Below are 27209 nucleotides of genomic sequence, written 5' to 3' on the forward strand. Positions count from 1 at the left end.
TAAAAAGGAGATTTTCCATCTTTCTAAAGTGACAAATTAGTTGCTCCCAGAATGCAATCAGCTGATGATGATGAATACTTTATTAATCCCCAAGGGGAAATTCAATGATCATTTCGATGATAAACACAAGGAGGAATTGGATGTTTATTGGTTTTACCAGCTAGAGAAGCGAGAGGTGAGACACCCTCAAGAAAGACAGCATCCTTGTCTACCTAATAATGAACCAGCTCTTATTTTCATTTTTCTCCTACTTGCCCCAGCAGCAAGTATCAGCTGGGGCAAGTAGCAGCTTGCAGTAGTGTTTGGATCACTTGGTTCTAAGAGATGCCAGCAGATTTTGGAGCCTCTGCATTTATTCCTTGCCTGGGGGGAAGACGATGAGTGTCACTGCCACAGTAAATCTCTTCTTGTAAAAATCAACAACTAGATTTACATGCAATCTAGCAAAGTGAGATGATGCACTGATGATCAAAGCTGGCATTTGAGCAACTAAAGCCATTTATCACAGTTCTAAGCATGCGTCCTGCTGAAGCTCGATACACACATCCAGCAGGTTCCACGTGGAGCTTCAGTTTTAGAAAGGTCAGTCCAGAGCAGACGGTCACTGTCTGATTACCTCAATAAAAACTAAGTCAGATTTAAAATAATATATAGTATGTCACAGAGGTGGGAACTCGGGACTTGGGTTCAAGTCAGACATGAGTCCATCCATCCATCCATCCATTTTCTGTACACCCTTCGTCCCTAATGGGGTCGGGAGGGTTGCTGGTTCCCATCCCCAGCTAACGTTCCTGGCGAGAGGCGGGGTCACCCTGGACAGGTCACCAGTCTGTCGCACAGATATGAGTCACCATTATTAAAACTTTAGACTTGACTTGAACACATTTCCAGAGAATTTTGACTTGACTTGGACTTTTACACAAATGACTTGGGACTTGAACCTTTGTGGGTGTTGGAGTAATTTCTAAACTTTAACTATCTGACCTTGTTCAACCTTTGACTCCTTTAGGACAGCACAGGCATGAAGCTGTGGAAGAAGAACCTAAACCTTGAGAAGACTTAGTATTTGGTGAGAGTGGGGTCTGTGTCAGAAAGCTGAGCTCAGGGCTCAGAGGTTATCTCTGTCTCCTGCCCATCATAACAATGAAACAGCTCCAGTTCCATCACAGCTTGGATCATATATTTGGCTCCATCTGCATCTGGAAATCACATTGAGAATAAATAACCCCCTTGTTTACTGCAGTCAGTGCATTAAGTCTAAACATTGAGTTCTGCCTTTGTTTTTACAGGCTGTTTATTCTTGAAAATTATAGTTTAAAGTCTTTAAATCCGCGACTGTAAAGAGTTCAAATCAAAGCAGCAAACTCTGGATTATCCCCTTGAGTCCTGATTTAAAGAACATGGAGCAGAACACAACATTCATTTGAATTCAGATCATCCTATTTTGATCCCTAAATCAAATGTTGCATGCCATATTATTCAAGGTTCTTTAATGCATTGTTGTAGAGACTGCTGGCTGAACATGATGGAACTCCTGAAGCAGTTTGTATTACGGTCTAGAAAGGCTTCTGACTGAAGACACTCTGATGAAGGGGATGGTCAGGGTTTCTCATCATTTTCTTGATTTCATGAAAATCTCCAGAGGTTTCACAGTCTTCCCCAGAACCAGAACCAAATCAGACTTCTTTAACGGGTTGTTAAGTTTGTTCTAAAAGACAAATAAGTTCCCAAATGTTTTCTTTATTTGCTGCTCTGTATTTTTTCCAAACATCAGTTAGTAACTCCACCACCTTGTTGGTTATTTTACACCCATACAACAGAAGCTGGATCTGGCTAAACTGCTGCATTGTTTTCTTTAAAGCATCAGGTTTCAGGACATTTTTCCTTTGTCACATTGATGAGTCTGGTCGTCTGAAAGGACTGAGGAAGAAAGAAGATATTAAAGGGGCTGCTCTCTTTATTCTATCCTTGATAAAGATTTCCATCTGTTGAGAAAATTCCAGTAACGGCCAATAGGGGGTATCCACAGTGAAGGGTGATCTGGGTGACATCATGTCCTGAAGCAGGCGGGTGGGCAGGGAGTCCTTGGTGTGCTGAACTAATTAAAGCATGGCCATTCTGTTTTTATGAATACTTTTAAAACAATCTGAAAGGCATGCAATTCACTAAGCCATCAGCAATATGCTGTATAATATTTACAACTACTCAGGTCAAAAGCAGACATGTTTAAACATGCAAATATTATACAACCAAAAAAGAGGAAATCATTAATTACTGACATCTAAAGCCAATGTTTATACACCTCAGCCTTCATGTTTGATAGACAAACCACTTCAGACAGGTTCAGGTTTAGACAGTCACTTCATGTTTGAATGTCTTGCTGAATTATGTTGAACTTTCCTTTGTCATTTCTGCAGATGAAAAGGAGGACAGCATCCTGGGAAGTATCCTGCTGCCCAGTTTTCACATTTCCATGCTGTCTGTGGACGATCACATCAGTAAGAAATATGCCTTCAAGGTAAACCCTTCTCAATGTTGTTTGGTCCAAAATGTTAATAAATCTCAAACCTGAATGTCTAAGAAAGTAAACGTGAAGTCTTAACTTTTTCAGGAGAATATCTATGAATATCTATTGGCCAACTATTATTTTGCCGAAATATTATGCAACTAACTGAAAAACAAACATTTCAATTCACTTTTTCATTAACATCTATTTAAGTGAAGCATTTCAATTTAGTTGATCTTTGTACTTCCATTTCACAACAAATGTCAGGAGGGACTTTACAGAAAAGTAATTTCAATTCAAACACACATGGATTCCAGTTATTCCTAATTATTAAACAGTAAGCCTAGCTCATTATTCACATTGGTTTAAAAAGTTTTCTGTCAAAGCAAACCTACCAAGATTCTTGATGGGTTTGCTTGCAAGGAAACTCTTGTAAGTCAATGCATCAAGTCATTGATTGCACTATTCACTGGACACGTATGTAGCAACAATTGCATGCATTGTGTTTTTGACTTTGCAGCATTCCCTCATACCAAACATGAATGTAGCAAGAGTGGGGAAGAAAAACAGGAAAAACCTTTAACAGGAAGAAACCTCCAGTAGGACCAAAACCTGACTCAGACCAAAACCTGGCCATCTGACAGAGCAGTGGTGGGATAATTTGTATGTTAATTAACAGTAAAGTATTAAATGCTGCTTCTTTTCATACAGTTTCCAACGTGTCTGACATCAGTATGCAGATGAAATGTGATATTGTTGATTAAATGACCACATCAGAGTAAATGCTCTGGCTACATTTACAAATCTGATAAGCAAAATCAAGTCCAGTTGTTTTCTGTTTACCCACTCAGGATTGCTACTGGTAAGGACAGCTGAGAACCTTATTTTTTCACCAAGCAGACAGGAATATTAACTCTAGCACCGTCTTGGGGTTGTCACCATTTTCTTCTGCCTTTCCAACTAGAGCAGAACTCCTCATGGATAAGGAATTGTCATCGACAAACATTGGCCAGAAATATAAAGCCAAATATCTTGCATCTAAAACTTTTGAATTATCTGATCCTCATCATACTGTTTTTCACCTAAGCCTTCCTTCTGTGTTTTTCAGAAGGAAAGTAGACATTTCTATTTGACCATTCTATTTCCTATTTTCCCATCTGAAGAACTTCTATGGAGTGAAGAAACCACAGAAACTCTTTTCAGCCAACATTGCCTCAGAGTCTGCTTATAACCATCTACTCTTTGCTCTTACCACCACTGTCAGGCCACTCACCCCAACATGCGGACATATTACTTCTGCACAGACACTTCAAAGGAGATGGAGTCCTGGATGAAAGTCATGACAGACGCTGCACTCGTCCACACTGAGCCGGTCAAAAAGTCAGTAACCAGCACGCTTTGCTTTATGCTCGGATGAGCTTTGATCCGTTCTCAGCAAGTTTCTATTCAAAGGTTTTTCCTGTGAAGACCATAACTTCTTTATGCCAAGGTGTATTTGCATCATGGGAGAGAAAGTACAGAAATATAAATACCTTAATGTTCACATGGACGACAGACTGGACTGGAGATGCAACAGTGAAGCTTTGACAAAAAGGGACAGAGCAGACTGGACTTCTTAATGAATCAAACATCTTTCAGTGTTTAAAGCAAAAGTTAGATAGTTTAGATTGTTTATTTGATCTAAAACTCACAGAGAAATGTAATAGTTTTTACAGTCAATCAACACTCTAGCTGCAATCAGTTGTATAAAAATCAAATCAAATAGAAATAATTATAAGATGCTGTGTATCTTCTATCAGTCTGTTGTTGAGCATCATCTCTTCTGCTGTCATCTGTTGGGCCAGCAGCATCAGAACCAGGAACTTAAAAAGGTTCAACAGCCTGATAAAGAAGGCTGGTTCTGTTTGAAGAACCTTAGATAATATGAGTTACAACAACATTTAATGTCCTTTAGGATTATTCAAGTATTTTTAAATTGACCAAGTTGAACAATTACATAATAAGTCCCTCACAACAATTTATATTTTCTTGTCACCTCAAAAATCTTAGATTTTTCTGCTATGCTATTTTTCCAAAACTCAAATTGTTCATAAGATGATCTCCTTAACCTGACTGACTACCCAGGTTATGTCAACATAGCAATACAAACACGTTAAGACAGGGATCTGCTAGAAATCTTGTCACTTTCTTTTGCCTCAGTTTTTCTCGCCTTATATTGGAAACTAACTGTGCTTGTTAAACACAGGCTAGACAAGCTGAACGTGGAACAACAGACACCTCAGCAATGGAACAACTTGTTGAACCACACTGCCCTTACACAGCCTGAGATCCAGAACAACGAACGGAACAGAGAACCTGTACGACAACATTCACTTTCACGGGCCGATGAAAAACGCTTGAAAGACATTGAAAAACAGAATAGTCAGAAGGAGAGAGAGTATTACACCCTACAGAGAGATGGAGAAAAGTACTCAGTAAAGAAAGATGGAGTTAGCTACATGCTTCAGAAGGACGGAGATAGATATCTACTTCACAAAGACGGAGAGCGATACCTGCTGCGAAAGGATGGGGAGAAATTCTCACTGCAGAAAGATGTGGAGAATTATGCTGTTCAAAAAGTGAGTAATAAATATACACCAACGGAGGATAAATATGCTTCTTCCAAAGATGGTGAAAAGTTTCTACTTACGAAAGACGGAGAAAAGTATGCTCTGCAGAAAGTTGGAGACAGACACATGCTCCAGAAAGATGGGCAAATTTATGTTCATCAGAAGGAAGTAAAGAGACAGTTATCATTAAAGGAAACAGAAAGATACAGCGCCATGAGAGACACCGGAAACAAATATGGTACCATAAAAATTGTGGATAAATACGGCAATCTAAAGGAAGTAAGGAAGTACAGCACACTACGAGAGGGGAATAAATATGCTGCTGTTACAGACACAGAGAAGTATGCTACAATTCGTGCTGGGGAAAAGTACTACTTCCAGAGAAATCCAAGTTCAGAGAGGCCTTTAAATAATATCAACAGCATTAAGCTTCAGCCTGCTCAGGCAGCTGCCATTGCAGCTGCAGTGTCAGTATCGCGCCAGAACCAGGCAAATGTCAACGTCCAAAAACCTCTGCAAGTTAACAGGCCTGGAGAACAGCCTGGGGACTGCGGTCAGACAAAAGCAGAGAAGACTGTGGCCAGGGTTCCTCTGCAGGCCACAGCTCCAGTTCATGAGCCAGACTTTGGAATACCCAGCGCCAGTTCCATGCAACACGTGGAGCCGAGGGTTCCAGTTCACCGAACAAGAGAACTGGATGATGACACACGAAGGTAAGGCTTTCAAATGGCATCTTTATTATTATTAAGACTTTATACATGCATTTTTAAAGATTTGAACTGTTTGTCTTAAGCAAATTGTAGCATAAAATGACATCAACTGAAAGCTTGTGCTGAAGATAGAAAAATATTTTTCTTGCACTACTGACTTCAAAAACAGCTAATCAAATGTATATTTTTATTTGAAAATGAGGGTGGATAATGATGATATAAGCCAACATAATTAAAAATAAAAGCAGAAATATATATATTTAATGTTCCTTCCCTTTAAATGTGTTTTTGACAAGTAATATATATATTTTCTTTTGCTTTATATGGCTGTGTTGTCTACATGTTACACAGACATGTAGCCATAGCAACTGAAAGCAACAGGGCTATACGTATATCATTCAATGGTCCCACACAAAGAACAGAAATTACAGTCTGTTACAGTTTAATGTTTTAGGCTTTATGTTTGTTTGCAATTATTAATAAGTGATCACTGTACAGTGTTATAATAGCTACTGTTGTACAGCTAATCTAATACAGGTTATAGATTAGCTAATTTAAACACCTGCTCTACTGATGATCAGTCAGAGTTTGTTTTTTTTAGTTTTTATTTAAAACTTTTTTATTTTTTAAGTGAACCAAAACATACTGAATTCAACAGTACATATACATACATACATACACACACACATACACACGCACACACACGCATACACACCTACACACATACACACATACAGACATACATAGGAGGCCAACATCTGCTCTAACAGGAAGGAGTTTATTTCATTATGGCCTCAAACAATTGCTACTCAAAATTTGCTCTCTGACTGACTGAAAAATTGCTGTTCTGACTGTCTGTGCTACCGATCTGTCCTACCTTGCAGAAATTGTTAGAACTGCAGCACATGAAAGTTGAGTAGCGCTGTTTCCTGCATAAATAAACACACCCAAGAAAATCAGATAAACAATAAGTTTGCATGGAGAGGGGGGTTCTGTCACAAAGAGGTGTTTGGGTTCAGCAGCTGATCAGAGACAGGATTGCTTTCTAAATGTTGACCTGGTTTCTTAGTTTTGCATGATTTTTTGCAGCTGCTTTTTGTCATTGGTCCAAAACTACAAAGGTGGTTGGATTTGTTTGTATGCGTGAATTATGTCAGGTGTGAATTTTATGGTAATAGTCTTATTACTAATATATTTATATAAATATGGCCATGTTTAATGCTTTATCTGCTGAGCACATTTTCCTGTTTTAGGATTATGTACTGCATGTATACATGCACAGCTTGCACAAAATAAATATATTAACCTATAATGATATTTATAATATTATTGCCTTCGGTTTAAACAATGGGTAAAGGTAGCTGAAAGGTAAAACTGAAAAGCCAACCTTTCTAAGAGGCTCATTGATTAATCAAAGTACAGTTGAAAAGTTGTTGGTTTTTTCCATCAGGTTGGCCAAACCTCACTCTCAGCATCTTTGTTTAGGCTAAACTTAGAAAGGACACTTTTGTTAGAAATGTTGTAGTTCAGCATGTTTTCTTGGACTACATAAAAGCAAGGACTGGTTGACCTAAAATAGCCATAAAAAAGATGTGCATAAACACCCAAAGTTAGAGGGTAACACTTTAACAGCAAAACTGGAAGCTGAAAGCATATTTACCCTTGAACATCTTCCACATGTATTTCAAGTAGCCTGCTACTGAGTGACCCAGTCTTTTAAGACAATAAGAGTTTTACTCTGGAGAGATTAGCAAAAACAAACCTCCACACATCCTCCCTGTTGTTTCTTTCAGTGTTATGTCATACCAGACATTGCCCAGGAACATGCCTAGCCACAGGACACAGATCGTCCCCAGCTTCCCAGAAGGTTACCGCACACTGCCCCGCAACAGCATGATGAGGCCTGATAGCATCTGCAGCGTAGCAGGCTCTGTTTACGATCGGGCCCTCCGGCCAGTCTCCTCCACTACTGACACAGCGGAAAAGAGGCGATCAATGAGAGACGACACCATGTGGCAGCTGTACGAGTGGCAGCAGAGGCAGGCCTTCTCCAGGCAGAGCTTGGCACAACCAGCAGGTATTCCTGTTGACCTAGCAAACGTTCATACCGCTCCAATTAGTTTTGCTTTTCGTCACTTTTCAGATTTCATGTGCATTATTGTGAAACTGAAAGGAATAATGGTTTTAACATTTTTTACAAGCTGAATTTAAAAAGTTTGACATGCATTCACACCGGCCTGTTTAGTCCACTTCCACTTTAATCAAACTGTAGCTCATTTGTCCAGAAGGTTCAGTTTGTTTGAGGAGGTGTGAATACACAATCACTCTAAGGCGGACCAAAACAGTGATCTCTGGTCCATGTAAAAACTCTAAAGTTGATTTGGACCTTGGTGTTATTTTCCTTTTTTTAAAACTTCCAAAATAAAATCTCCAGCAGAAAACAAACAACAATAGAACAATAAAAAAAACTGACATATTGAGCATTTAGTTGTTAATAGCCTGGCTCCAGCTGGATAACAACTTTAAAATGCTACGGTATGCTCCACCATAACTTCTGCTGTTAACTTCTGCAAACACTAAGCACTTCTTCTTCTGTTTTATGGCGGTTGCCAAAACACTGAGTGTGCTCACTACATGTGGCATTACTGCACCCTCTATGTTGCTGCGCCCACAGATCATTTGCAGTTCACACAGTAGATCACACACAAGTTGCATATATTTGGAACTGTGAATGCAAAAAAAATGTGATTTCACAAAAAATTAGAATTGAGTGTTGAAGTCTGTAGTATGAATGTAGCCTTAAAGACATACCTCAGCTGGGGTTTTTTCAATTAGCATTTATAACAGTCAGCTTTGTTTTGTAATTTAATCAGAAACTCTGAATTTGTTTGGTTGCCATGTTCTTAGCTGTGGGTCAGTACGGCACCCTGCCCAGCACAAAGACCATGGGAAACATCTCTGAGCATGCTGTGGCACGCTCCATCTCCACCTCCCCGTCTCATGGCTCCCTGGCGCTCTACAGCAGTTTTCCCTCCCCTCACCAGCAGGCTGCTCCTAACCCAAGCAGCTCACTCTCTGAGGTGTCCTCACCTGTCCTCAGGGGGGATGGGACGTTGGATCGCCGGCAAAGGTCTCACCTCAGCAAAGTAAGTGCATGGCCTTTGGAGGCCAAGTCATGTAAAACATCTTTTGTGGAGTATTGGGCACTGCTATATCATATTCACACACTGCGGTCCACATCATAGTGTTTGCCTTTGGCATGTCATTTTCCTGCCTAATGTAGTAGATCTCAGATCAGATTGTTTTTATCCAAACAACCTACAGTTTTTACAGCCTTCTGAGAAGTTTGCTAGAACTACCGTTATGGACGAGTTTGGCTGGGAAACAGGGGTGGGTAGGATTTACACCTGAGTACATCTCTACTCCCTTTGGATTTTATGGACAGATGAACTGCTGTGGTTTGCAGGAACAGCCTCTGCTGGTTGCTGTAAATTTATATTCCACTCAAAAGTGGGATTAAGGGTTTTGTTGGAAAGCAGTTAAGAGTTTCTGGGATTGATCATAAAGTTCTTTGAATATATTAGGTGACGAAGGGAGACAGCAAAAGTGCCATAAAGAAATCTCTTTAAAATTCAAACTGTTTTATGTAGAAGAAAGAAAATCAACAAAATGACAGAAGTTTATTTATTTAAAAGGTTCCAGGTTTGCCCTCTCCCTTTATAAAGGATGTTCATGTTGGATCTGGAATCATGCTGCCTGTTTTGTGCAGATGACAGTGGGTTTGTTGAAGCAGGTGTACGATGGCGTCTTCAACTCCAGCTCCATAGCGATAAGCAAACTGCAGGAGGTCCTGACATGCGATATCTGCTTACTCAGGTCGCCAAAAGGAGTTTTTCCAGGACCTTCATGATGTGGGATGTCAAGGCAACAGTCATCAATGATTGATGGTTGACTTTTCTGTGGTGCTTAAACAAAGCAGAATGAGCAGCAGCATGTCCCAACTCACTTGAAGACAAACATGTAGAAGCTGAAGAGTCCATGACTGAGGTGGAGAATAAAACATTTGAGGTTTGGCAGGAAAGTTGAGAGTCTGATGTCTGTTTTGATGTGGCAGGAGAGGAAGATGTTGATCTTGTCCCCGAACTAGATCTGTTGAATAATGTCTTCATTTCATTGATTCTGTGTAGCCGTCTAGTTGATCTTCTTCTGCTTAAATCCTGTGATATAAATCCATGTAGACAGATGTTGGCTTTGGGAATATAATCCTGCAAGCATGTTTCTGCAAGGACATAATACTGCAATCTCTACTCTGGCTAAGTCCTTTTTAGGGTTTGGAGTTCATACAACTTAAGATCTGACCTTGCTCATTATGAATTCAGGAAAAACATGATTAGAACTTCCTTTTTTCTCTCACCTGTTTCCTCCTGCTTCCACAGTGTCTCCTTTTAAACTCATCTGAGGTTTGGGGCTGTAGTTTAGGCATTATGTGAGTCTTTGAGATGTTCATTATCTGCACCGGTTGTAAAATATCACATTGCTGCTATGGCTATTCATCATAATAAGTGTCAAAAAGTAAGCAAGTGCCTGTAAAATCCTTCCAGCTGTACGGTATTCAAAACTAGATTGAATAATTACCCCAAAAAGTCATATTTTAGCCTGAAGAAGGGGGAGGGGACCAACTTCCTTAAGTAGATTAATTAGAATGGAAGTAGCAGACCTACCCCACCATGAGCTGCTCAACTCCAGAATCACAGTAGTTATGATCAAATATTTCTTTGCATATTTTTTCTTCATCACTAAATAAGTTCAGTCCAATTCAAGTTCAAACATGTTTTAGTAATCCCAAAGGGAAATGAAATAAGAAGTAAAGGTTCTCAAATTAGAGGTTGAATTTTTCACATTTTTTGTGCTGCTGCAATAATTGAAGGATATATTTAAGGCTTGTTCCATATTTGTACCAGAGCTGTTCAATCTATTTTCCATCTATCACAGTATGGATGTCCATCAGACCGACGGTCTGTGGCAGCCTGTGTCTCTCCTGAAACCATCACACCACAGTCTCTGCAGGGGAAGACGGTGAGTGTTCACTTCTGCTCTGCACCTTCCTTTACCTCTTTTACTACAGATTAATAAAACAAACACTAACATGTTTATCAATTGTGAGTCATGGTGGCCTGTTTTGTTCCTTGTCACACCTCTTTTATTATTAGTGGCATAATTCTTTGCAATTTTACATCTCTGAACAGATAAGAATAACATAGCCTCAAAATATGTTGTTAGGATATCAAAAGAAAATATACTGTTGCAATATTTAGACAAATATTTCACATGGTTTCAGCGTAGAAATGGTGTTTTTAATTTAAACATATTCCAGGTTTTATAGCAATTTTTTAATGGAAAAATTGTTTTTATTTTATTAGTTGAAATTCCAAAGTAATGCAACTATAAACTATCACATGTTGCTCAGATAACAATACAGATTTAGTTACCTTTTTGGACTCCTTGCAGCGTGACATCACATGCAGAAGATCCCGCCCACATTTCCCTGCTGGTTGACAATGACAACTATTGGTTTAAACTGTTACCATATCAGTATAACATGTTAAATCATAAATGTACAGCCTGATATATAAGAGAAAAATGGATGGAGAGCTTTGATACTAACTCCATGAGGGAGAGGGAAATAGTTCAGTTATTCTTGCTTAACTTTGACAACTGTAGCATGTAGATGTGATGTGGAATTCAGCGTGTTTCAGTTCAGTAAAAAATCTAAAGGACGACCTACACAACAACTCTGATGGATCATGGGCAGAGCAGGTGTTTAATTTAGCTAATCAACCACTGCATTGTAAGATAAGCTAATAGCAGCAGGAGCTAATCTACCAAAGCAATCACTCAATAGTAATCAGAAAATAAACATAAAGACTAAAACCATGAAACTGTAACAAATCAAATTTTCTGATTGTTGTGTGGAAGTGTCTTTTGTTGTTAAATCCTGAAACATAAAGTTTCAGGATTTCATGGATTTCAAGCCAAAAGAAAATATATATATGTCTGCTTTTATTTTTAAATATGTCAGCTTCAACGCTCCATATTCTCTCATTTTCAAATAAAAAATTGATGTGAATTAAAAGGAATGTATTCAATTACTTGTAAAAAATAGATCTCACGTTGTGCACATGTGCAAAAGTTCCAGATGTGAACAATAACATACATGCAAGGGGTCCATGGCCAAAATAATTTTTTATTTTTGCTGTTGAACTGTTTGAATTGGTGGTGTGCTGGTGCCTATCTCCAGCGAGACATTTCTGGTGAGATGAGAGGTACAACAGGGCAAATTGTTTTTATTTATCTTTTTTTTATCAAAGGAGAATTTATATATATATATATATATATATATATATATATATATATATAGATTACAATTTTCTCTTTTCATTATCTTTTTTAAGAAAAGAGAGAATTATTAAAGGTTAAAATTATTATAATAATTCCTTTATTATAAGGAATAAAAAAGAACATGTTGGAACATTCTTAATATCAAATGTTGATCTATATGCTTTAAATCTGTTCCATCTTGAAGTTGAATTATTTTATTGTTTACAGAGGTCCTTTAAGTCACATATTGGGATATAAAGCCACCTCACTCAGACACACACTCCAGCGGTGATCTGGATTTGGAAGCACAAGCATTAATTGGTAGCTTTTCTCATGTTTGCATGTGAGATTTATTTATAATGTGGACATGAAGTAGAACAGGCCTCCTCTGCTCTGACTTCTTCTTCTCTGACTGCTGATAATGATAGGCTGCAGGATGAACCACTGTGTAAGACTGACTGCAGTGCTAAAGAAGTGATATGGGGCTCACCACAGCAACTTGGTTATCACACAGGACAGAGCAGAGCAGAGCAGAGCAGAGCAGAGCAGAGCTGTCCCCATAAAAGTCTCCAATGACACAGACAAAAAGATTCTCTTTGTGTCTGGTCACCTACCTTTTTCTTCTGCTCTTGTGGGATGTTCTGGGATTTTAAGGATTGTTTACGCAGAACTTTGATTTAGTTTGCATCATTCAGTGTATGAAGGATGATGGGGGAAAAAAGGAAAAACAAATTTCAGCCAGAAATGGGAATTGCCTGCTGTATGAATGTAGCATTAGCTTTGGTATGAGATGATTATTACCTTACATACATTGACAAAAGAGCATGTGCACCAATACAACATCATTTTTGATGAGCTGTTATCCCTTTTTGCCTTTTTACTGAAATTCAATATTGCTCATTAAGGGTTTTTTTTTTGTTTGTTTGTTTTTTTAGACAGTCCACTCATGCAAACTCTAGACAGTGAGGCAGAGTTCAAAATTAAACCCTCTATCTGCTCTACATGTGAGACAGGGATGCCAGTCACAGACACACCATAACCAAATAAAATGTTGCGTGTGCTGGTCATGTGCTGGTCATGTGCTGGTCATGTGCTGGTCATGTGCTGGTCATGTTGCAGGTGTTAAACATAAGCAAGGCATTCATCTGCATAAGACATGACTGGGGGCCCAGAAAGGTTATGCAAAGTTTTGTTTGAAATAAATATAATAAGAAAGTAATCCTCTTGTTTAAGAAGCAATATGCTGACAAAAATACAAAAGTCAATTTTAGTTGTTTCTTCTCCTCTTTGTGTTGCTGTGTGCAGCCTGAGGAGCTGACACTGCTGCTCATCAAGCTCCGCCGGCAGCAGGCAGAAATCAACAGCCTGCGGGAACATACAGTAGCTCAGCTAATGGCCCTGGGAATAGAAGGGCCCAACCCCAAGGTCAGCCCCGAGTGTGCATGCACACATTGGCTCTTTGTGATTCTCTGTGTCTTTGAGAAATCCATGAAGTGATTCAGGTGTGTGCTGGTCATTTCTCCCTTTTAATATAGCAAACATTTTGCAGATTCAGTTGTTTTGTGTTTGACTGCCATTGAATGTTTTCTAACCATGTGTTAGTTCATGCTTGTCTTGGTAATGTTTCATTTAAAACAAAAACATTTCAATTGAATTTGGTGTGTGTTTAAAGGTTATTTACCAAAAACAGACAAAATAATATGCATTTTTACAAACAATATGACTGTATAATCAATGATCCCTCATCTTTTTAACATTGGTCCAACGTTCTATCATTAGCATTTTTTCTGATCTCACATTGAATATCTAGCTAGTTAGTTCAGCTTCGTGTTTAAATGAGCAGGCTTTCAACCATTATTAGAGTTTATATTGTCATGGCGACCTGCATAGAAACATTTGCCAAAGCTTAAACAGTAAGGCTCTGTGATATTACATTGTTGTAATAACGATTGTGGAATTTAAGATGTTTCTAAAATGTGTAAACCTTAAAAAATGAAGGATACAGAAATACACTGGATTCTCAGCCAGCTTGAAGGTATTTATTCATGTGTCTCTGTTAACACACCAAATTCAATTTGTTCTCCACCAGTAAATCTGGGCACTGATGGATAAGTTTGTGATTTTAGGTGGTGGCAGCTGCTTCCTTGGGTTTGTGTTCTGCATGTGTGTCAGTCCAGTGTTGGTAGAGGTGCTGCTCCTCTGCATGCATGTTATTTAAGGACTTCTGTGCAGTGATGCATCTGTTTGCAGCTTTCTATGCTTTGGTGGTTCTTTCCAATCAGTCATTGTTTTGTGTTTCAGTCTCATATGGAAGCTTGTCCAGTAAAAACTTCTTTTAACTGATGGATGCCTGAGAACTTAGTTAAAAATTTATTTGGAGAATTTTGTACCAGTGAAAATGGTAAGACCTTTTAAACCAGTTACTAAACTAGTAAAAACTCAACTGTATACCTGGCATGAAGTGTATCAAAACCTTTCATGACCTTTGAAATATTACTGTATAACTTGCTTTAGCTACTTTGTCATTATGACCGGATAATATCCCCTGGATTCATGAAGTACCATGCAGCTTCCAGGTGCATGCTTGCTTGTTTTGGTCATGTCTCTCCAGTGCATCGAGTTTCTCTTCCCCTCTTGGTTCCACAGAGAAATGTTCCCAACACACAGGGAGCAACAGCAGCAAAAAAGCATCAGTATTCCACCACCCAGGGTGAACCCGACACACAGGACGCGATAGTGACGGCAGCAGCAAATTTACATCTTTCTTGTGTCGCCTTACTAGCTCACTGCATATCTACGTGTAGGAGCTCAAAATTCACATGCACAAATTTCACCTCACTGCACAAGTTCAATAGGATGAGAGAGAGAGAGAGAGAGAGAAAGAGAGAGGTGATGCATCCTGTCGTCCATAAGGATGAATGAACTCTCAGACCAGTTACCTGCCAACACCGAGTGTAGCATGAAAACGCTGTGAGGAGGACCAAGCAACCCAATCCCAATGGACTGACAGTCCACACTCATTCGGGTGTTTAATCGACAAGTTGTAAAAAGGCCAGTGCAAAATTGTGAACACTAAGACAGTTTGCTTAATTGCAAAAGAGCCTTCAATGTAATTGAAAAGCATTTCAAAAAATGCTGCAAACATTTGACACTTATACATCTGTACTCCCCCCCAATGTCCTAACTGGCAGTGTTGGCTGTTTTCCCTGTCTGAGACCAATTATGAATATATTTTTTAGGGTAAGTTCGTTTACAGAGAATTAACAATCCATTTTATTCATTTATGGTTTATTATTTGGGAATCAGAACTCTGGAAATCAAGACTGTTGTAGCAACCTCTGTTTGGCTTACATAATTATTAATAATTTATTAACATTCAAATTATTAATAAAATTACAATTCTTTAGGTGATTCGGGGAACCATCCAGAATTTCTGTGGTCATAAGATAAACTTTCTCTCTCTCTCTTGGAATGAATTCAGACCCGAAGGAGAAACTCTTCACACAACAATAAATGATCACTGAAACTCTTATTTCTAATCAAGTCTGAGAATTTATAGCCCAACTATACAGCTGAATTATTATTGAATAATTTCTTACTTTAACTACTGGTGTGCATATATACCAGGCTACTTATATGCCATAGTTGAATATTAAAATTAGAGTCAAATCAGATTAATAAAGAAACTATGACAAAGTGAAATGGAGTATTGAAAAACAACTTCTAAACTACCTAACTAATTAAACAAAAACATAAAGAAAAAATCCGGTTTACAGAATCATAAATGCACCACAACAGTCTTACAGGACAGAGTATCCCCTCTAAGACCCAAACAAAAAGGGGAGGAGGTTAAGTCAGTGTCCAGACTCAGACTGGCCCACCGTCTTTCAACAATAGGTCATAAAACTCTGCATGTTGAGGGCTAACGCAACACGCACAAAGAAAATGTGATCTTAGGCTTTGTACCACTGCAAAGTAGATATGAATTAGGAAATCAAAAAAGGAAGAGAAGTGGGAACAAGAGGGAAAAAATGGAACAGTCTCACTCTGAGCTGATCTCTCTCCAGGCAGCAGACGTAAACAGCTGGAGTTTCTTAGCAGAACCTCTGGTACTTTGGGTTGACTAAACCAAGGAAAGTACCTTTCTTGTTGAGGAATGGAGAGCTTGCCACAGCAGGCTCACGCAGGCAGCCGCATCAAGAGACTTTGACGTTTCCATGGGAACGCAGAAACATGATGTACGCAGACTGCTGCCTAGAAGTTCTCCAGTGAACACTTTGAAGGTTTTGAAATAAATCGTCTTCCTGGGCAGCAGGATAGAAGAAAAAGGTTCAGAGCTCTTGTCTCTTGGAGGTTGACTCCAACAAGACTTTGGGATTGAGGTCTTGCTTCTGTAGTGGGGATCAGTTCTTATCTGAACAGCAATGAGTTTTATTGCAGGGGGAGTGTTGGCAGTGATGGCTCCAGTACAAGGAATTTGAGGACATACAGTTTGGATAGTCCCTGATACACATACAATATTTGATACATGTTCCAGTTCCAGTGCTAAAGGTTCCCTAGAAATTAGTTTATTGAGCTTTGCATTATTATGACGTTTTCATGCTATTACTTAACAATGGTCTCAAAACAATAACATTATTATTAATCACTATTTTTGGAACAATTAAGCCCCCAGCAAAAATATTGCATTTTGACAAGTCAACATTGATATTAATACACATGTCACTTGGTAGTAAAGAACAACGTCTTTTTTGATTTTCATATGTTTAACATCATTGAAAATCTTAGAATCCACACTTTTCAGAATCTGAACCAGAATTATGTGTATTAATATTCTAAACTTGTGCCATTTTACAGCACAAGCACAGAACTATTTTAACTTCAGTTGTTATAAAATTAGGTATATATCAAATATACTTAAAACTGCAGTACGTAACTGTAATAAAATACATTTGACGTTTTTTTATGTTTTTTTACATAATTGTTGGAACTGTCACTATGTCACAACAGTATATGAGACCAATAATCTGAGAAAAAAAAAAAATCAAGCTTTTCGGCCTTCTCCCAGTGCTAACTAGAAACAACCAATCAGAGCCAGGAACAGGGTTATAGCGCTGTCAATCAAGCCTGTCTACATGCCTCTCAGATGTGCAGTTCCACCAGGTGTTTGCTAATTGCTGCTGGCTAGTCTGAAGGAGCAGAGTGGAGGAGTGGAAACTTCAGCTGTGAGGAGGAACTGCGCCTTGAAGGCGGAGCTAGGTTCACTGAGGAGTTTTGCACAGCTGAATGGTTGCCACGGCAAAGTAAAGGATTTCTCAAACCTGCATGAAATCAACCAATAAATCAATCCAGTTACTTTGTATAGCACATTTCAGCAAAAAGGCAGTTCAATGTCTTGATAACATAGAAGCCGAAACATACAGTCATAGAAAACACCATAATTGAGGAACTATTTACAAAGATTACGTTTTGATGAGTGACATCACTAAAACCATTGTTACACATCAAATGAGCTGGTCAGTGTTACATTTATTATGGTTCAAAAGCAACTCTACACAGGTTGTTTTCAGCCTTGTTTTATTTCAGCAGTTTTTCAGTTTTCTGGAAGTGTGTTCCAGATTTGTGGTGCATAGAAGTTGAATGCTGCTTCTCCATGTTTGGTTCTGATTCCGGGGATGCAGAGCAGAGCAGAACCATAAAGACTCAAGGCATATTTTTGATGAGGGAATAACATTTTAACATGACAAAGACTCAAGGCATATTTTTGATGAGGGAATAACATTTTAACATGACATGATTATCAAAAAAGCCAATTTTACATAATACTGTCCATCTTAAATAATAATAATAATAATAATAATAATAATAATAATAATAATAATAATAATAATAATAATAATAATAATAATAATAATATAGTCACGTGATCACTTCCATTCAGATGAATTGGCAGCACAGCATCTGAACTGTGCTGGCACCACAGAGCAGCACCATTTAGTGTTGTTGCTGATTTTATCTTGATAATAAAAGTGCAAAGGGGATATTTTGTTTTCCAAGGAACTGATTTTCAGATGATTTCATACTGCTTATTTTGGGTACATAGAGCATGTGATCTATTATTATTATTGTTGTTGTTGTTGTTATTGTTATTATTAATTAGGGAAAGAACTGAATATACATTTTCTATTCACCTGTAAATTATAGGGTTGTTTAATAAGTTTGAACTTATTAAAACTGCGCTGTAGTAAATTTCCTTCTCTTCTTATCTCAGATCTAACAAACAGCTGTTTATTCCATTTTAATTTATCTGGCTTTTCCCCTCCTTTACACATATGTCTGTAATTTCACAAAAGCATGGCTTTCATTTTCCTGCTCCTTCTTTTTTATCGTCTTTGACTGCTACAGACTGATGTTCTGTCCCACCATCTTCAGAGGAACCTTACTTACCTGGACAAGCAGGTGAGAACTCTGGTTTTGGCGCAGGCAGCGCATCTGTGATCTCTGAATTGGAAATTAAACTTTTGTTTTTGAAACGTCTCTAGCACTTATTAGTGTTCACAGCTACACTGAGTACAGTAGGTTGTAGGTGAAGCAGAAGTTGCTCTGATCTCATTTCTGGCAACATTTTACCTCTTTGCTGCAGCTAATATTGAGCAAAATCAGGTATTTTTGAGTGACATCTAATAAAAACACACTGATAGTAAATTCTCTTCATCATAGTCCCTGACAGTGACTAGAATATATGAGGCAACAGGTTGACATTTTGCCCACAAAGGTGCTGGAATAGAAGCAGAAGAAATATATAGTGTATTTGAGCAAAGTTGATGACACCCAAACTGTAATGTTTAGAAAACCGGGTCAGAGCGTCTTTTAATAGCAAGTCATGTGGGATGTTGGTGATCAGCAGAAGTCATCTATTAAAAGCTGTACAGAGAAGCAACAATGGCAATCCAGCAACAGGAGTCACGGGTGTCCAAGTTGTCTGATGCAAGAGACAAGTTAATCCAGGTCAAATTGCTCAAGACATTATTACTGGTTATGAAATAAGAGTGTTGGAGCTCACAGTGCATAGCTGCTAAGGGGGTTAGGACAGGATGGCCATGCTAACGTCGGCTCAGTTTCGTTAGATATCTGTAAACTAACAAAGTAATCTACACAGAGAAATCAAAGCAAACAAGTCTATCTGTTATATCCATTAAATAGTTTTTGGCCACAATTGCTATTAGCAGAAAGTGACATTGAAATGGCATTTTGGACCATTCTTCCACACAAAGTGAGGATGGTCTTCATGAAGATGCTCTCTGGTCTTCAGCTCCCTTCACAGATTTTCTTTCAGTTACATGTCAGGTGATTGGCTCGACCATTTTTGCATTCTTTGATTTCTCTTAAACTAGCTAAGAGTTTTTTGGGCTGTTTGTTGGAATCATTTTTATTTCATTATTGAAAAATCCAACTTCATTTCATCTGCAGATTATTTGCAAGAATGTTCAGTTTCATTTCTTCATTCATTGTTCTTTGAGTTATATGAAGACTTCTCTATACTGAAAGACGGACACACTATGAAAATCTTGCTGACAAACTTTATTGTTTGCAGATGTGCTGTTTTCCATCCTTCCATGAAAACAGTTCAAATTTGCTCTTTTTGAGTGGAGCATTATTCCAGTGTTCCACTGGTTTGTCCAAGTTTTCTAGCATCCTTGAAATAAGCTTCCACATTTTTTCTCTTCAGCATTGAAGAGATATGTTCATATAATCTCTGTGAGATAGATGTATGACTGGTTTATAGTATTTTGCCCCAAAAGGGTTAGGGGTAGGGTTAGTTTCCTACAATAATATCTTGAGAGAGCTTTTTACTTTTACCCATTCAAAGTGAAATGGGTAATGTAATGGATTTACAGATCCATTACAAGGAATCTGTAAATCCCTTGTAATGATAAAACTTTTTAATATCCAGCTGTTGTTAAATTGCATTGATGAGAGCAGGTCTGTTTTCTGCTGAAAAGTTTCCCCCCTATGTTTCAGCAGGTTTCTATGGCTTTCTGTGACTTTTAACAGTTCATTTTCTTCATCTGTTCAGGGCTCTGTCATTTTCATTTATAGACTTACTTACTTTGATGTCTTTGTGTATGTGGGTTATGGCATAGGTCTGGTTGTTGGGCACTTATTTTCTTCACTGCACTGTACATTAGTTTATAGGTTCCAGACTGCAGTTTAAAATAAAACCATAGTTTTTGAGCAGTTCTTTTTCTTCTTTTATTTATTATCAGCTAAACAGCATTTGATATCTTAGTCTCTCTTACCAGCTGTGTTATTACACCACTGTATCCTCTTCTTCCCGGCACTGATGCTAGACGAAGGAGAATGAGCCTCTTATCTTCATGATTCACACTATGATTGAGAACTCGGCACCAAGGCCGCAACTCTACCAGCAAGTAAGGTTTTTGGAAGGTGCTCACTTGAATCGGCACAGAGCCCATCCAGCCACCTGCTGAGAGTTTTGGCTGGGTCACAACCTTGTCATGGAGTTTTAGCTTCACAACTTTTTGGGAAATGTTTCTGCCATAATCCAAGAGCACACATTTTCAGTCTGAAAACAGGGCTTCATATCTTTTGTTCTCAAAACCTTTAATACTTTTGCTTACATTTTCATTTTGAAAGCAGGATTTCATGTCTTTCTTCTCAAAATTTCTAAGACTTATACTCAAAACTTTTCGCACTCATACTTAGTCTCTCCTTGGACTCTGATTGCTTACAAAACTTGGAACGGCCTCTTGGCACAATCGCCTGGCAACCTCTTAGCCAATCGCATGAAAGTGTTGTACTGGGTGCATTTGTTTCCTTCTAGCGGGTGTGCCTGTGTGTCTACTATCGATTGTAGCAACCTGCACCACCCACTGGATGTAAGGGGAAACAACGACGTCAGCTTTCTGCTCCGTACTACACTAAACAGCCACCAGCAGTGTGCTACTGATTACTAACAGCCTTCTGATCTTAGGCACGATTTTGTTCAAAAGACAATATAGTCTGCCTTATCTATCTAAGGCAGTTCCAGGTTTCGTAAGTGAGCAGAGAGTCCAAACAGGGACTAAGTTTGAGGGTGAGGAAAAGTTTTCAGTACGAGCATTACACGTTTTGAGAAGAAAGACATAAAATCCTGTTTTCAAAATGAAAATATAAGCAAAAGTATTAAAAGTTTTGAGAACAAAAGGCTTGAAATCCATGAAATCCTGTTTTCAGACTGGAAATGTGTGCTCTTGGATTATGGCAGGGAAATTCCACCAAACCAGCAGAGGGTTTTTGCAAGTGAAGATTTGCTCCGAGCAGAGATTGTGAGTGCAAGGAGAGGTTTTGAGTACAATCATTACAAGTTTTGAGAAGAAAGATAAGAAGTCCTGCTTTCAACATAAAAATGCTAAGAAAATTATTAAAAGTTTTGAGAACAAAAGAAATGAAGTCTTGTTTTCAGACTGAAAACGTGTGCTCTTGGATTATGGCAGAAACATTTCCCCATACACAACTGCTAAGTCACCTAAGTTTCATGATTAAAATTAGAGCATCAACATAAGAGCTGAATGAGGTTGGTTTAAATGTAAAGTTCCCAAAAAGCAACCTGGAAATTGAGGAGTTATTTCTCAAAAGAAGCAATCAATCCTTTGAAGACTTTCCTTTTTATCTGAGTATATAGGAATAAACTTGGGTTTGCCCTGCAGCTTTCCTTTGTTTCCAGCAAAGCTCCAATGTTTCAAAATGACTTGAAGTACAGCAGACTCCAGCCAAAACTTTGCTGTGGTTGCCCAGTTGTTGTGTATCCACATTTCCACCATTAAGCCCCAGTTTCACCACATTGATGCAGTGAACCATTCAACACCAGTCACTGAATCCTTCCCAGATATAACAGCTGATGTCTGTAAGATGTCTGTGATTCAGCACCTGCCATTTGAGATGCTTTCCTTTATTGGAAATGACCCAAACCGAAGCATGGGACATGTTCTGTCACACAGACCCTTCTCCACGTGTCTTCATCTGCCATAGTGTGTTGTGTACGACACATATCTACATGTCCAGATGAGTTTTTCTAAAGACGTATTTTTCAGATATTCTTTGGCTGTTTTGAAAATGAATTTCTTCATGAACAAAATGACTTCTACCCTTTATGAAAGGCTGGTTGAGGTCTGTACAGAGGGGCAGCTTGTGTGAATCAGGTTTGCTCAGATTAGCAGAGCTTTCTTGAGTCCAACCAGAAGTCCTTCTCACTTCACTATGTAAGAAAGCAACAGTCCTCATCATTGAGATTCTCTCAGTTTCATGCAGTAGTTAAGAGGTTAGCCCTGCAGGAGGGAGCCATGTCAGGATCCTGCTACAGAGCCCGGTCATGTTGATGTGCTGTGACATGCAGCCCCACATCACCACTGCCTGTGAAAATGTGCTGTGGGGCTTCTCAGTTATTTCTGCATGTTTGGTTGAAAAATCACTAAAGTAAACATTCCTGCATCTTCTCCTTCCAGTGATTAGTGTATGTCTATGAACACTTTCATCCTGTCCTCCATGTCAAAACAATAAGGATCTCACCTGACTCCTTATTTTGGTTTGTTAGCCTCAATGAGTAAACATTCGCTTCTTCATCGGTTTCCTCACAAACATCAGTTCCTGTTTCAGCTCATATGTTTATAGTTTAGTCTTTTGTTTTGTTTAGTTGGGTTTTTTTGCGTTTTTTTCCATAATATTCTTAATATTGTGCTGAGGAGCTTCAGCATTTACCTTTATCTACCTCTATGCTCCCCTTCTACAACATTTTTGTTTTGTTCCTTCTCTCCAACATTTAACCTCAGCTAACAGAGAGGAAGCTGTTGTGTATTCCATATGAAACCCTTTTGAAAGGAATTTTTGAGATGTTTGCATTGTTTTACTGGCAGTTCTTCCTTACACTCTGTAAGCTCTCTGTCTGAGCTGCAAAATAGTTTTCAACAGTATTTTTATAAAAGCCACTGAGTCTTCCACTATGTACATAATGGGACTCCATGATATCCCCATTTTCATGTGATCTGCCTCTCAACCCCAAAAGCATAAGATATGCTTGTATAAAATGTAAATCATTGGTACGTTTACAACTAGATCAACTGCCAGCTTGATGATTTGTGAATCAGTGTGCAGATCTCTTTCCTTAACGGCATCTAAGGAATATCATTGCATAGTCTCAGTGAGGGGAAACAGGTTTTCATTTGATCTTAGCTGATGGGTTGTTGGCGCCCCCCACTGGTCCAGTCTGAATGTTTCTCCTCTTTCAGATCAATCCAGAAGATTTTAAAGACAGCTCTTTAAACCAGTGCATTGATGAAGCTGATGTAGAGGTAAGAAAGCTTTGTTGTCAGTAAAATGCTGAGCAGTTCACGAACTGCACAACTGATCTCAGTGTTTACTCACATCAGACCAAGCTGAGCAGACTGTGTGAGAAGGACAAGGTGCTGAGGATGCAGGAAGAGAAGCTGCAGCAGCTGCACAGGGAAAAGGTACTGCCCTGAGCAGAGCAAGCTCACCTTTCCACTTGGAGATTAGTCTCAGGTATGCAGTAAGGAGTTACTGTTGTTTTGTGGCAGCACACTCTGGAGACGGTGCTGCTGTCAGCCAGTCAGGAGCTGGGTGAGCAGAGCGGCTCCAACACGGCGGCCATGCAGAGCCTGGTCCAACAAAGAGATGTTCTGCAGAGTGGCTTGCTCAGCACCTGCAGGGAGCTGTCCAGAGTCACGGCTGTAAGTTCAGACTCAGACTCTATCTTGGTAACTTTACCTTGGTAAGATAATGTTGATGGCAGCCTTATCTCAGCTGCTGCCCTCCTCTGGGAAGGAATCAGCCAATAGAACAACAGACCTGATGCAACTTCCATGAAGAGAAAAATTATTCAAAGAAAACAAAAAGTTAACTGTTGAAATAACATTGAATAGAAGGAGTGGAAGAAGAAAGGGAGAAAAAGAGGTCAGTTTGCCCTTCAGTAGCCAAAGTCTATTGCAGCATAACCACAGAAAGAAAATAAAATGCTACTTTATGTCAGGTTTAAACACCTATTAAAGACAAATTAAACAAACACAAGAAAGACAAGAGAGTTAGATTCTTTGTACTCGTGAGGAGAACAGACAGAGATGTGTTTTCAGTTACAATCTCCTACTGCTCTGAAAACACATCTGCCTGCTCCTCTCCTTTTATTGCATTCAGGATTCCTATCACATTGACGCTGCAACTCTCAAAGGGCGGGGAAAACAAATCATCACTTAGTTGCAATGCTAATGACAATCACTATCTAGACAGATTTTACCCAAACACTAGATCATTGTTGTTTCAGGCACGGGATTGAGCATAACACGTTGTATGTCTTCAAAGCGATGGCTTTATTGCTATCCAACAGATCAAGGAGCGCAGAGCTTCCTGCAGGGTCATAAACTCTGCCGGAAGCTGTTGTCACTTCTATCTCTCAGGAAAGAATCAAAGTAATTTAAAACACAGAAACATTCTTCATACTATACTAAGATTAAATGAAGTAAAGCACACAAGTAAAAACGTAATTAAAGTATAACTATAAGGCTACATGAAACAACAAATATTTGATAACACCAATAATACAATTTACCTAACACTTTACAAAACAATAATTTACCAGAAAACAAATGGCCTGAAGCCAAGGCTTATACTCGCATATCTTAGTCATAGACTCAACAGTTGACCAAAATGAAAGATATCGTCCATATACATAAGCACACATACACACATTTATATTCAAATATGCATGTATGCACATATATAGACTTATGTAGGCTATATTGTTCACATTTTCCCAATAGTGGTACATGGACAATGGTGTCAAATAGATCAATGAACACACACTGTAAGCTGAACTGGTGTTTATTTAATATATATTTTTTTATTAAGAAAGGAGCCCATACGTATCCTTATCATCTAGCTAGATGCATATACTGTATGTGTATATATATGTATATACATACACAAAAAATCAGATGTATATAATATTAGTTATAAAGTTTTTGAATATGTTTGTAAAGGAATTTCTTAGATTCTAATTGTACAAAGGCAGTCTTCAATGTGAAAACCTTGGTGACCACACATTCACGCCCCTACACATTACTAAATGCAGATCTAAGACTTACATGCACAGCATATGGGCACACACATCTGCACACACTCAGTGTGTCATTGTTCCCAGGAGTTGGAGCGATCGTTGAAGGAGTATGAGCAGCTGGAGGCCGACGTAACTCTGGCCAGGACCAAACTGCTGGAGCAGCTGGAGGCCCTGGGCAGCCCACAAGTAGCAGACAGACCCAGACCCACTCACAAACACACACTCTTTATTGGTGGCTCATGCCTTAATGACATTCTTCTCTTACTATATGTTTCTTTTGTGTGTGTATGTCTTAGACAGAACCTCCAAGTCAGCGGCACATCCAGATCCAGAAGGAGCTTTGGAGGATCCAGGATGTGATGGAGGCTCTGTCTAAAACTAAACCTCAGCAGAGAACAGAGTGTGGTGAGTTTATGAAACGGATCACTTCCACAACTTTTCTGCAACCTTGGCATCCAAATCTTTTTCCACTGTATTACAGTCATATTCAATAAGCTATAAACATTTCTCACTTGTCAGATTAAAAATACCTTATGAAAATAACAACCATTAATTAGTTATGAAACGTGATTTGACAAGCCCACATTTCTGTTTTTCAAAATAGCTTTTTGTTGGTATGATGTAAAAATCATATTTCAAATGTCAAGTTTTATGTTATTAAAATTATAATAGAAATAAAAGCTTTCAAATATTCATCTGTGTGGAATTAATCTATGTATTGTGATTTACTTAGTGATAAAGTTTCTAAAATTAATGGGCTTTTCAAAAGCTATCTAATTTATTACAGTAAATTGATTGAAGATGATTTTACTCTAAAATGTTTATTCCTGTTAACCCAAACAGGCAGTTAGCTCAGCGATGGCTTCTTATGCTCAGGCAGCCATGTTCCTGGCTGCGTTTAGTTGGTTTTGGAAATTTTGGTCTGACTTGTGGTTCCTCCAGATATTTCTACTCTTTTTGTTATATTTTGCAGGTTTTCCTGGTTCAACACCTCTTTCCAGTCAGCAGAAAAATGAGGTAAAGCCCACACATTACATCTATCACATCATTTAAATCATAACCTTTGGACTTAATAAAATACTTTCCACAGATACTTATCTGACCACATATTATTTGCTTATTTAGGCCACAGCAGCATTGGCACCCATTATTTATCTGAGGTTTTGCTGCTTTCATCACCAAACTCTCTTAGTTTGAACACCTGAGTGACATCGTTTATACTACAGTATATCGCAGTATTCCTGGGCCTCAAGGCACGCTGCACCGCATGTTTTAGGTGTTTCCTTTCTTCAGCCCAGGTGATTTCAGTTACTTGGTTTTGCTGAACTGCAATCATCTGAATCAGGTGTATTAAAGCAGGGAAACATCTAAAACATGCAGGGCAGTGTGCCTTGAGGACCAGGGTTGGGAAACACTGTCCCTTTGAACATTTTTTCATTATGAAAAGACAAGATTTAATTATTTCTGATATATCACTAAAATTCATTTTAAGTCAGTTTTTATTTTAGTGAATTAAAATATAATCAGAAATACTTATTTCAGTGATTCAATTCAGAAAGTTAAACTTTTATGTGATGGATTCAACCACACACAGGCCTATAGCTTAAGTACTGAACAATATGTCCATGTACTGTGCAGTACCTGCTAGCAGTACTTGGAGTACTTGGTTTGGCTCCTTTTGTTTCACTGGATCAGTGAGGTGTGGTATGGAGGACATCAGCCTGTGGTTCTGCTGAGGTATTCAGGATGTCCAGGAGGCCGGAGTTCATCCTGTAACCAGTGGATTGCCGGTTCAAAGAAATATGACACAACAACATCTTTCTGTTGTTGTGTCCTTGGAGATGACACTTCAACCACCATGAGGGCCTGGTGGTACCAGT

At 38.6% G+C, this 27209-nt stretch overlaps 1 protein-coding gene across 17 annotated transcripts in view; it reads left to right on the plus strand.

The window, feature by feature from the left end:
* Window positions 1-27209, plus strand: part of LOC122826053 (pleckstrin homology domain-containing family A member 5-like) — a 142848-nt gene that overhangs the window by 93186 nt on the left and 22453 nt on the right. For 12 of the 17 annotated variants that reach the window (XR_006369727.1, XM_044107543.1, XM_044107544.1 and 9 more), the window contains 15 exons: window positions 2418-2518; window positions 3771-3886; window positions 4752-5828; window positions 7619-7902; window positions 8733-8971; window positions 10818-10901; window positions 13509-13628; window positions 18609-18662; window positions 20555-20635; window positions 23489-23551; window positions 23630-23710; window positions 23798-23950; window positions 25414-25515; window positions 25626-25734; window positions 26303-26346. Coding sequence is in view for 15 of the 17 variants with exons in the window: in XM_044107543.1 (XP_043963478.1) it covers window positions 2418-2518; window positions 3771-3886; window positions 4752-5828; window positions 7619-7902; window positions 8733-8971; window positions 10818-10901; window positions 13509-13628; window positions 18609-18662; window positions 20555-20635; window positions 23489-23551; window positions 23630-23710; window positions 23798-23950; window positions 25414-25515; window positions 25626-25734; window positions 26303-26346 (2708 nt within the window). In the remaining 2 variants the exon portion in view is untranslated. The other 5 variants (XR_006369726.1, XM_044107534.1, XM_044107535.1 and 2 more) reach the window with 5 other exon arrangements.

The sequence above is a fragment of the Gambusia affinis genome, linkage group LG23, assembly GCF_019740435.1.
Source record: "Gambusia affinis linkage group LG23, SWU_Gaff_1.0, whole genome shotgun sequence".
In the NCBI taxonomy this organism is placed as follows: Eukaryota; Metazoa; Chordata; class Actinopteri; order Cyprinodontiformes; family Poeciliidae; genus Gambusia; species Gambusia affinis.